This window comes from Panthera leo, chromosome B4 (genome assembly GCF_018350215.1).
Source record: "Panthera leo isolate Ple1 chromosome B4, P.leo_Ple1_pat1.1, whole genome shotgun sequence".
NCBI classification, from domain to species: Eukaryota; Metazoa; Chordata; class Mammalia; order Carnivora; family Felidae; genus Panthera; species Panthera leo.
The window spans coordinates 81,617,318-81,630,322 of NC_056685.1; the positions used below are offsets into that span (position 1 = coordinate 81,617,318).

General features: G+C 34.6%; 1 protein-coding gene and 1 pseudogene across 1 annotated transcript; one reads left to right on the forward strand and one right to left on the reverse strand.

The window, feature by feature from the left end:
• Window positions 1-1,137: 1,137 nt before the first annotated feature.
• On the forward strand, window positions 1,138-2,111 carry LOC122223634 (olfactory receptor 6C75-like). The gene has a single exon (XM_042944611.1). It carries the CDS (start codon window positions 1,173-1,175, stop codon window positions 2,109-2,111), a length of 939 nt encoding a protein of 312 aa, XP_042800545.1. The 5' UTR covers window positions 1,138-1,172.
• Window positions 2,112-9,055: 6,944 nt separating this feature from the next.
• Window positions 9,056-12,670, reverse strand: LOC122225409 (annotated as a pseudogene).
• Between the last annotated feature and the right edge of the window lie 335 nt (window positions 12,671-13,005).

The following is a 13,005-nucleotide window of genomic DNA, read 5'->3' on the forward strand; positions in this document are numbered from 1 at the left end:
TTTTGCTTACTTGATTTGTTTTTTGTTTCTTAGGGATCGTGTTTTTAATGGTAAATTCCATAAGGAAATAGCCCAACTGGTCTACAATCTGGCTAACAAAACATTCTAAAGGAGAAGGAGGAAGAGGACTCTTGATATAGATCTTATAAACAATATAGCTAATTTCTAAAATGTTTGAAAACCATTATTTAAAATGTGGTTGTTAAGAGTATGTTTTTGAATTTACAGAACAATTTCTCCCTTTATATTTGTTTGTGTTGCAAAGTTTTTCTTACTCTTCAAAGCTATCCATTATCGTAATTACTGTGTTAAAAGTAAAATCTAAATAACTACATACCTTCCTTAATTTTGTAGGGAGGATTTTAGCTTTATGTACAAGATTGGACAAATGATCTCTGAAGTTTCTTTTTAGTCTAAGAAGCTGTGACTATGTTCTATGATTTTCAGGCCCATCTGCAATTTTCCGATTTGCCACCCAAATGGCATAGGTTTTGAATTATGTTCTTATTGCTGCCATTTACGAAGCAATAACATATATTCTAGTGAGTCTTAAACATGTTGTGTCATGTGCCCTTTAAAAAAAAAAAAAAAGTGTGCCCTCTTTACACACAATTCCGTAGAATTAAAGTGCATTCGTGAATGTTCTGAAATCTATTCGTGTATTCGAGGCTAAGATCTTATACTGGATATTCAGTAGGATAGAATTAAAAAGAACAAAGGTGTAGTATTTAAATGGTTTTGGATTCAGTTCCCAACTGAATTACTAACAATACTTCTCCACTTGGCTATGAACCTGTAAACTTCATAGAAACACAAATGCCTAGATCTCACCCAAATATTCAAATGAATTGTCTGGGTTGTGTGTTGGGTATTTACCTTTGTTAAAAATTTACCAACTTTAGAAAGCTAGGATTTAGATACACATCCCAGACAAACTCTTTAATCTGAACCTCAATTTCCCTCTCTAAAAAATGAGGATTGTAATATTCCACTCGAAGTTTGCTGTAGATAAGAACATTTATGTAAATCTCCAAACAGTACATTGTATATTGTTGGTGATCAATGAATGTTAGCTTCTCATTCTCCTTGCTCTTACTGACTCTAATAGCTAATCTGGACCATTTTTTTTTTTTTTAACTCTTTGTGTAGCTTTGTTAAAACCGATAAGAGAAATGAGGAACCATTCAATCCACACGGACTTCATTCTTTTGGGTCTGACAAATGACCCTGAACTGCAGGTTGTAATTTTCCTCTTTCTATTTTTTACCTACTTGTTGAGTGTGACAGGAAACTTAACCATCATCACTCTCACTCTGCTGGATTCCCACCTAAAGATACCAATGTATTTCTTCCTACGGAATTTCTCCTTTTTAGAAATCTCATTCACAACTGTTTGTATTCCAAGGTTCCTGGTGAGCCTTGTGACAAAGGACAGGACTATTTCCTATATGAGCTGTATGACTCAGTTATTTTTTTTTATCTTTTTGGGAGTAACTGAATTTTACCTTCTGGCTGCTATGTCCTTCGATCGTTATGTGGCTATATGTAAACCTCTGCATTATACCACCATCATGAGCAACAAAGTTTGCTACCAACTTGTACTCAGCTCTTGGGTAACTGGATTGTTGGTCATCTTTCCTCCAATAATCTTGGGACTCAAGTTGGAATTTTGTGCTTCCAACGTCATTGATCATTTTATTTGTGATTCTTCTCCCATCCTGCAGATCTCTTGTTCAGATACACATTTCCTAGAGCTAATGTCATTTTTCTTGGCCGTGATGACACTAATGGTCACGCTGATGTTAGTGATTCTCTCCTACGGCTACATCATCAAGACAATTCTCAAATTCCCTTCTGTTCAGCAAAGGACTAAAGCCTTTTCTACCTGTTCTTCCCACATGATTGTAGTTTCCATCTCTTATGGTAGCTGCATCTTCATGTACATAAAACCATCAGCAAATGACAGAGTGACTTTAAGCAAAGGAGTAGCTGTGCTCAATACCTCAGTTGCCCCCTTATTGAATCCCTTCATTTATACACTAAGAAACCAGCAAGTGAAACAGGCCTTTAAGGATATGGTCCAGAAAGTCTTATTTGCTTCAAACAAATGAGAAAATCCTAAAAAAATATGAAGGGAAAAATGAATGAAAATGTTGCCCTTTTAATCTTATTTTGTCTTACTCTGTACATATTTTCAAATTATATTAGCAATTTCAGCCCACTTTGGGACTCCTTCCATGCTATTATTTCTGGCTAGAAATTCTATTCCACAAATCTGTTTCTTTATTGATTTCAGAAATGCAGAATTTTAAATGTGATTATTTTTCACAGATCATACTGTATGAAACAAATGTCTAATCAGTCTCTGTATGAACTTTCATGTTAGAAGCCTTTGCAGAATATGGCATGTAAATGGAATGTTTGTGATAGGAATCATATTTTTAGGACAAAAATGAATATTTGAAACAGATCACAAAGTCAATTTTCAATCAAGAAAACAGTTCACTGATAATAGATAGCATTTTATGCTATGGAGAATATTATGTTTCATAAATGTAATTTTTTAATGTGTGAGCACATTGCACAAATTATAAAGTCAAAGAAAATTTATAATTTTACAAAATGCTTTTCTTTCTGTAAGATAATAAATTTTGATCCTTGTATAGGTCATAAATGAGAATAATCAGATTCTATATGATCCCAACTGAAAATGTTCATTAAATTTCTAAAATTTTGAATTCCTGAAAGAGATGTTTACCTATGCCAGTGAATTGAATTACAATGTAAGAATTTATTTCATTGCCTTACTTTAGAGGTTAAAGTATATTCTACCTGTTCCACAGAATTTTCCTGATTAAATAAATCTATTTTCTGTATCAAAAACATTTCTTATTTGAATGTAATGATCATTTTCCCATAAATGCTAAATTGCCCTTTTTTTTTTTTTTAAGTAGGCTTCATGCCCAGCACGGAGCCCAATATGGGGCTTGAAGTCATGACCTTGAGATCAAGACCGGAGCTGAGATCAAGAGTCAGACACTTAACCAAATGAACCACCCAAGCACACCTAAAATGCACTTTTAATATTCTATTCCAGTTAATTGAGCCTTTCTTTGGTGATGTTACTGGTCATAACAGCAATATAGAATAAATTCTCAGAAAAATCAGGAAATTCTTCTTCTTGTTAACCAAGTTGTTTTAATGTAAAGTATTGCTATACTTTGAAGAAATGTGAGAAAGAAAATGTGAAAACATTAATGCACATTCCCTAAGATAAAGACTGATGTGTATAACTTATTGAAGGAAAAAATCAAATGAACGTCAGAGGTCAAATTCAGAGTCTCTGCAGAAGATAATTATATTGCCTCTAAAATGGGCTTATACAAAATATATTAATACTTGCATTTGAAGTTCTATTATTTCCTTTTTGGCATAATCTCCTATATTATTCTTTGGAATTTTTAATTGGTCTACAGGAGTATCTGAGAGTAGGGGAAAATATCTCTTAGAGCCTATTCTCTTGGAAACTTATGTGAGGTTAACAATTTAGCTCTGTTCATAAAACAAAAATGAAAGCATACATGATGACATGAGTTTGAAAATATGTTCTATACTATAACCCCATATGTTAGTCAATAATAAACATAAGGTGCAAAATATTTCTCTTTGACATATAGAATGCCTGTCAAAATCAAAACTAAATTTTAGTGTATTTATACCTAGTTGCTCTGTGAAAAAATAGCTAAAATACTTAAGTATTTCCTAAAATTATTTCAAGATTGATTACTAAAATCATGAGAGGATGAAAATATAAAACACAATTTGATTAAAAAATAGCTACCCAAGGCTATGTTTAAAATTAAGTCTAGGACAAGTATGTATTTTATAGTAAGTAGATCTGAATGTCTGGCAAATGAACATTTCCACATACAGTAACAGTGGAGATAGTATTACAATGCAAGATATGAAGAAGTATTTACGATCTAGTATTAATTCCAAGATCAGTCTGTATTTGCAATCAAATAGTTGATTAACTGCATATAAAAATGTAATACAGGGGAACCTGGGCAGCTGTGTCAGTTGAGTGTCTGACTCTTGAGTGTCAGACTCTTGATTTCAGCTCAGGTCATGATCCCAGGGTCATGGGATCAAGCCTCACGTGGAGCTCCACACTGAGTATGGAGCCCTACTTAAGATTCTCCACCCCCCCCACCCCGTCCCTTTCCTGCTCGTACTTTCTCAAATAAACTTTTTAAAAAGTGTGATATAAACACTATATAGAAGTAGAATACTTAGACCTAAAGCAGTTTAAGCCTTACACAAGTTATTAAATGGACATATTCTTTAAATTTATGGAAAATATAGCAGCTATCAAGTTTTGCAAATATATGTAGTATATTGAGCCACTTATTAATTGGTAGAACTACGAAGATAGAATGCACTCAGAAAACGAACTCTAAGAACAGAAACTAAAACTGTTGAATTAAATGGTGTAAATTCTTTGGCACTAATTGGGGCCCATTATTCATGTTAGATTGCAAACAATGCTGGTAGCAAGGTGTAGTTTCTAAATACTATTTCCCACTGAAAGGAACCAGGTCTTCTTGGAGAAAGAACTCTTTCCACCTTAGGGGTAGGAAACATATGAACTGAGCCTGGAACATCTTTTTGTGCCAGAAGAAAAGGAAGCAAATATATATATGTATATCATGAGGACACAGGAACCAATTTGGATTGTACCTACTAGCCTAAAATGAGACAATTCGAGCATAAAAAATATAATAATGACTGTAACATATAGAAACCTATCAAATATATAAAAATCCCTGAGTGTATAGCATTATAAAAGGAAAACAACTGATCATCAGTGGAAGTTGCCAGGACATCAAATTACTACAACAAAACATTGATAGCCGAGAGGAGGAATCAAATGTTTATCCTCTCTGCCTGTATATAATGTACTTCAGGTAATCAAATAGTTTATCAAAAAAGTTGTGAATTCCCAGAAATACAAAATAAAACAGTGGTTTGGACCTCTTTAACCCTCAGCCTTCCACTCTACCAGCTGAGCTATCAAAGGATACAACGGTTTGGACCTCTTAATGCAAGAACAGATCTAGACAATGTGTCAGTATGTACTAAAAATGATTTGTGAAATATTGATGGTGATATTTATAATAGAGATATCAGGGTGCCAAGACTGATACACTGATCAATCTACGTATTACTGAAAGTAGGTCAAGCAGACATTACAAGTCTCATGATGTAATTCAATAAGAAGCATATAGCTTCCTCTATCAACTTTTTGCTAAAAATACAAATCTAGATGTAATCAATAAATATAATTAGCATATAAGCGGTAATTTGGTAATGAAAAAACAAGTCTATAAGGAAGCAATCATTTAACCAAGGACATTATACACTACAAATGCTGTCATTTATCCATCAATGCAAGGGGGGAAAAAATGAAAGGACTATAAGGGAATAAAAAAAGTTGTAAGTAACAAAACAACCAAATATGATGTGTGGATTTTGATTCAAACACCTTAATTGTGAAAAAATACACACTGGATATGAGAATCTATTACAATTTATTGATAATGCTGATATTGGCCTGATGGTAGGTAAAAGAAAATTTTCTTAGCAGTTAGATGCACCTACTGATAAACTTGGGCATAAGATGCAATGAATTTATGGGTGAAACAGTAGAAGATGAAATGCCAACCAAAACATAGAAGAGTAAGGGGAAATAGAGAAAAATAATTTTAATATGTTTATAATTATTATATCTTGTCTCCTTATGTGAATCTTTAAAAATTCCCATTCGAGAGTGACTTAAAACCTAGATTACTGGATCATTTTCTACAAAATTTATCTGCTTGTTGAGATTGGGGTAAAAATCATTGCTCGTGAGTGGCTACGTATAAGACAAGCACACTGCCCTGTTTCCTCCATCTGCCACTGAGTTAGCTCACTTTGGTAATATGTCCTCACCTAGAGATTTCAGAAATGTTCAGGTTCTAATTTAGCAGGTAAATCAGACCCGTTTAAACAAACTCATCTTTTCCATGTTCTTCAATCTACTTTTATCATGAATGAAGCAAATTTTTATACTCGTCTGACTTCTGTGCCTAGTTCCCAATTTGTTTGGAACACATATTGAGGAAACATGTGATTAATACCAACTAGCAGCCATGTTATGGTTTGGAAAACTAATATCATGGACAACATTTACATATATGACCAGGTTGAGAGAGAGCCCAGAAGATTAACCAGACTTGTATAGAAAATGATGTGTCACCTTTGGTTAAACAAGTCAGAAATCATGATGTGACAGCACTTATATAAATTTAGATACTGAGCTCTTGCTATTCAGAAGTTAAACTCTATTCCCCCATCTTAGTGTTGTAGGTAGGCTAAGAAACTCCCATGTGGAGAAAAAAGCAAAGATTAAATCTTAACTGAAGTATATGTATCTCCTAGATTTCAGCTGATGAATTAGTAGCCTAGGTTATGGCAGAACCAAAAAATCAGAGAAGCTAAATATTTTAGAAATCCGAAGTTAAACCATACCCATAAGGTGAGGATGGCTGCCCCAGTGCTTTTGCCTGATTGAAATTTGGAAGGTTGCTAAACACTTTTGGTACAAATGGGGACTGAACTTGGAGAACCTCTCTCTTAAGCACTCTAAGATCTTGAGATATTCATGCAGGGCCCTTTCGTCTCCTTATGGACTCACAGTAGGAGGCTCTGTCATGAAACAGACAATTAACACCAAGAAAAAAGCCTAGAACCAGGTTTTCCTCAGTGAAGCTGAAGATCCAGGTTATTAGGCCATTTTCCTTTTTTCCTCTTCTCTTGCTTTTACTTCTTTTTCCATTCCCATTTGTTATTTCTATATCTTAGTGGTAATCTGATTTTTTTATCTTATTTTTATAGTATATTAACCATTTATATTAATATCATTTATTATTAACATAGTATTAATAATGCATATGTATATATATATAATGCATCCCATGTTACTTTTATCTTTGTACATTGTTTATGATATAAATCTTTCTCAATTTTAGTACTGGAAGATATTTCTTGGGATGTTCCTTGAAATCATCTTGCTGCCCCTGGAAAAGCAGATGCATTTACTTGAACAGAATCTTTCCAAAAATCAATAAAACTAGTTTTAAATCCTAAAACTCTTGCTAGTAAGCGATAGAACATTTTTCTAAACTTGGATTTCTCTACATTTCTCCAGTATAAATTATGACTATAAATATAATTTGCAGGGATATTTTCAGGTTTCTCAGTATTATAAATTTTCAATAAATTGTGACTTTCCTTCAATTTCATTCAGAAATTTTTAAACAGATATTTTAACAGGATAGCTCCTACAAGCCGTCTTTCATCCTTTGTTCACAAATTAATGTCAAATGTTACTTTTGTATTTTTTACCTTCACATAAAAATTCTCATTTTGCATTGTCAGAAGTATCAAATCACCATATTGGAAGGTTATGTACTATGGGATTAATAATTGTCTCAGTACCAGGAATAACGTATTTTAGCATGTGGAATAAAGACATTCCCCAAGGCGTTTGCCATCTAGAGTAGAACAAAGACAAGAAACTTGACATTGTAGTTTGATAAGAGTTATGAGAGCAGGAGCTAGGTGGTGATGATAGTATAATGGGTAGGACTCACCAGGCTTGGTGGTGGTGGTGGTGGTGGTAGTGGAACAGTAAGATAAAGATTCCTTGTGGGAATGTCATTTCAAGGGGAGAACCCTGAGGATGCGGTAGAAAAAGGGGGGGAAACCCCTGCCTACACAGGCCACAATGTGAGCGTGGCCTGAAGTAAAAGAACAAGGATCAAAGGAAGTTTTAATAAGATGAACTGTAGAAGTTGGGGGAAAATTTAACTAAATGCTGATTTTTCTTTGAGAGTTATCAGGTGCATATTTTTGACTCTTGAAATGACTAAAGATTTTTTTTTAATGCTTATTCATCGTTGAGAGGTACAGACAGAGAGAGACCGAGACAGAGTATGTGAGCAGGGGAGGAGCAGAGAGAGAGAGAGAGAGAGAGAGAGAGAGAGAGAGAGAGAGAGACAGAATCTGAAGCAGGCTCCAGGCTCTGAGCTGTCAACACAGAGCCTGATGCGGGGCTCGAACTCATGAACCACGAGATCATGACCTGAGCCAAAGTCGGACATTTAACTGACTGAGACACCCAGGCGCCCCTGAAATGACTAAAGATTTCATTTTTAAAAAGCAAATCATTGTATTGATATTAATATTCATATGTTCTCTCTTCTCCATTTGTAGTATATTTGGCTTGCTGGTTATTTATCACTCTTCTAGCCTTATTAGTTCCCTTGGACCTGATGCGATCTGTTTGCTTAATTTAAATACCCTACATTCAAGATGTAACATTTCATTTAGTATGTCAGTATCAATCTGTTTTATGTCATTTCAATGCAGGCTTTAATTCCTTAGTAGGAATTACTAGTGCCTTTCTCCCTTCATCTTAATTTATGTCCCTTTGACAGTTTTTAAATAAATGATATTGGATTGGATCCATCCAACAAAATATGTGAATCTTGGTGATTTTAAAGCTTCTTCATCAGTAAATGCTTTTTTGAAATTTTAAATCTTTATGAATATTCCTTGTTTTAAAATATATTTTGAGTTTTGAAATTTTTTTTGCTTGTTACACTTAGAAAAGTATTGATTCTTTTTAATATTATTTCTCGTCCTGAGTAGGTTTTTTCTGGAGGAATGATGTGTACTATCGCACCAATATTTTATGATACATTTCCCAATCCTTTCAGCATTGGTAAAAGAAAGGTTAAGAGTGAGGTCATGCTTAGATTTCCTGAATCAAGTATTCTCATTTTTTCTTAATAAAGATTATCATTCTCAAAGAGGTTGGCTTATAAGGAGAGGCAAAGGGTGACTCAATTAGAGTCAGTGCTGAATGGAAACCCAAGTCTAGATCAGGAAGAGACAAAATGGGATAAAAATTGAAAATATGCTTAGGAATCCTGACTTCAACATTCCCCTAGTTCTTTGAGAACAACATAAATCTTTTGACTAAGTCATTAAAGGTTTGTTTCACCTCTTTGTCCCTCAGAGTATAAATAAATGGATTTAACATGGGGGAAATGGAAGAAGTATAGACACTCCCTTATTAATGGTCATTTCATCTTTTGCTGAAGGTTTGATAGAGACAAAGAAGCAGCTGCCATAGGTTATAGAAACCCCAATAATGTGGGAAGAATAGGTAGAAAAAGCTTTTGTCCTTTGCTGGGCAGAGGGGAATCTTAGAGTTGTTCTGATGGTATACAGGTAGAGCAAAATCTCACACACACACACACACACACACACACACACACACACGAGTCATGATGAAGACTAACACACAGCAGACAATAACCATCTGCTCAAGGAACCTTGAGCATATGCCTGAGCATGAGACTTTCAGAATAGGGTTAGAATCACAGGCAAAGTGGTCACAGAATTCCAGGTCCAATCCCAAGCTAAGTGATGGGAAATGGTCAAAGTATTCATCCAACAGCAGAAGATAAGCCTTTTGCACACCCTGTGGTTCATGATGGTCATGTAACAAAGGGGTTTGCAGATGGCTACGTATCGATCAAAGAGCATGGAGGCAAGGAGAAAAAAAATCTGTTACACCAAAAAGATCTGTAAAGAAAATGTTTCATGCACAAGCATTATACGGAATAGTCCTATCACCTGTTGATATACTGTACAAGAACCTAGGAATACAAGCAGAAGTGAATAAGATTTCTAAGAAGGAAAATTTTTGGAGAAAAAAGTACATTGCAGTTTTAAGGTGAGAATCCATTAATATGAGAATGATGACGGTCAGGCTTCTGGTTACCCTCAACATGTAGGTGATAAGTAGAAATATAAAAATCAGAATCTGTAGTTGAGTGTTATCTGTCAATCCCAGAAGGATGCAACTGGTTAGGGAAGTATGGTTTCTGATTCCTAGGTCCTGACTTCTGCCCAATATTCAGGTAAAACTGAGGGACTTAAGAGCTGAGAAGAGGATAGAAACAAGGTTACAATGGGTTTGTTTAGAAAAGCCAAACAATGTACTTTACACATAGTATTTTGTTTTCTTTGATAATGAACATTTTTTTAATAATTCATGCTCTCAGTTTTGTTGTCATGTCATTTAATATGCTTGAAACTTAGCTTTCAAATATTTTGACCACAATTTATAGTAAGATACACATTTTACAGTCCAGTGTATATGCACACATAGATACACACACTTGCATATTACTGAAATTAAAAAATGTCCAAAAAAAATCTACCTTGCTCTCTGATGCTTTCTATTCTAATTTATCTCATCAAAAATAAATGCGAAATCACCAAGTTGACTTCATATTCTACTAAATGGTCATGATCTATATTTGAGAAAAATAAATCTAGGGATTCTTTATAGTCCAAGTAAAACAATTTTTTATGATTTTGAAGTTTACACTGGACTTTAACTTTAACCATTAGAATAGATTTATTCTTCGAAGCCTGATGGCAATGAAATCATAAACTTCAGGGAATCTTTTTTTCTAAGAATATTTCCCTTATCACTAATTGAAATTTTACTCCGTTTCAATATCTGCTTGAGGCTTTTTTTTTTACTGGATAAATGGGAAGCACATGAGAAGTGGTTATGGCACTTCTATATGTTTCTATATCCATCTACCAAGCAGCTAAGGACACTGTTCCACTGCCATGACCAAACCTAAAATTAATCTACAAAAGACCTTTTCCATATAAAAAAATTATTTCCTAAGGGCACCTTGGTGACTCAGTCAAGCATCTAACTTTTGTTTTCGGCTCAGGTCATGATCTCACTGTTCATGAGTTCCAACCCCATGTCAAGCTCTGTGCCAACAGCATGGAACCTGCTTAGGATATTCTCTCTCTCTCTCTCTCTCTCTCTCGCTCTCGCTCTCTCCCTCTGCCCCTCCCCTGCTTTCTCACTCTCTCTCAAAATAAAAAAATACACTTTTTAAAAAATAAAATAAATTCTTTCCCAGATCTTTCCCATGATTTTCTCAAATTTTTGTTGCCCTTATCTGATTTTTACTGATTGTCCCACTTTGGCACAAAACAGAGAACATTTTGATACACACCAAATTCACTAATAAGTGAGAAAATGTTTTGTACACAACTGAAGAATAGCCTTAATGCTTTGTAATTCAGTCTATTTGTCTGACTGAAATACTTAGACCTTCTTAGCAAGTCACTGATGTTATAATCAGCTCTGAGTATTAAATGCATTCACCAATCGAACTTCTATCCTTAGCTTCTAATAATTTTCTCTGATTCCTGACTTCCAACCATTTCCTTATGATACAGCTCCTGAACACACCACTCCACTGAAACTATTCTTGATGAGTTTCCCTGATATTTAAGTACCGGTGAAGTGTAGCCATTTTATTTGCACTTTTCCTTGTCAATCACTCCTTTTTATGAGGTTCTTGACACATATCCACACTCCTGGTTGGGTCCCCCCCCCCCACCCACCCTTCTATTTTCTCTTTTGTAATTATCTCTTCCCCTACTCACCTTTGGAACACTGATATTTCTCACACCTCATCCCTAAATCCTCTTAGCTGCTTCTGTATGTGCTTTTCCTGAGAACTGATTAAATCCCATGACTTCAACTTAGCACATAAAATTTGATATTTCAAAATGTGCATTTTGATAATGATCTTTGAATGTTAGACACCTGCCCCTGGAAATTTTACATTCCCTCTAGATGAATTTGTTCAAAACGGATTGCCCCATTTTCTGTATTTCTATTGATCCTTGTCTTACTCTGCTATACAAAGACCAAAACCTAATGTTTATTGCTATATATTAACAATTGATATCAAGCTATATTGTTTCTTAGTTTAGACTTCTCTTGAAATTCTCTTGACATTGCCAGTACTTTCACTTAGTTTTGCTGTTTCCCTGACTCTAACAAGGGGTAAGTTTTGTTTGTTTGGTGAGATAGAGCTACAAAGATGGACTCTAAAAACACACCATAGTGAGAGCCAGTTATGTGGTAGTCATCTTACATGGACTACCTGCCTGGAAAAAATAGTGTCATCTAATCTATGGTTTTCCCCTCCTCATTTCTCCATCTGTTTGCTGATTCTGACCTGTAACTGGCTCTTAGGGACTCATTCCTGTATCCTGCTTGGATCTTCAAAGGAGTTTTTCCAAATTACAACAAACCACATTTATGACCTTTCTATGTGGTTTGTTACTCCCTATGCTTAATAGACAATGTTAAAAAAAAAAGTGTCAGAAATACGATTTCTATGTTGTTTAATGTAATAACCACAAAATTAAAGGAGTCTGATATAGAGTTAAAGATAATATTTGCCCTCAGACCTAGATGTTATATTGTTTATTATGTTGACTCAATTTTAAAACTAATCTGACACCTCTTACTTTTTCCATATCCCTGACTCTAATTTAGGGAATTCTTTTTGGTTTTTATGTTTGGTGGGGAAAATATTCTGAGTGGCATTTAAATCACACCATGCCCGATCTGTCAGCCCATATATAATACCTACATTAAGGCAAAAAGTGTTATCACTGTGTTTGACACAGAAATAGCTTTCCTTTCACGGTTTCCACTCATGCCTCCTCAATATACTTATCAGAAACATTAACACCAGAGATTAAAGAAACTTAAATTCTGGATTTGGACCAAAAGCTGTTCTGGGATTGTTCCTCAGCCAACATCAACTAACTACATTAACACCAGCTGAAATTATTTCACTCTCCAAGGCTTGTTTAAGGCCATCAATAAATTGGGAGGAAAAAAACCCATAATTTCTTTTGGAAATTCCAAGTAACTGATTATGTGAAGGCTTCATTTGATTGCTTTAAAGTATTCTTTTCTTCCAGAAGTGGAAGATACTGTCTATACACCACCCACCCATTTCCCAGAATAAATCTCCCAGTGTTTAGACT

Bases quoted from the DNA above. Each gene is read 5' to 3' on its own strand.
- LOC122223634 (XM_042944611.1), top strand. From the start codon at position 1,173: ATGAGGAACCATTCAATCCACACGGACTTCATTCTTTTGGGTCTGACA.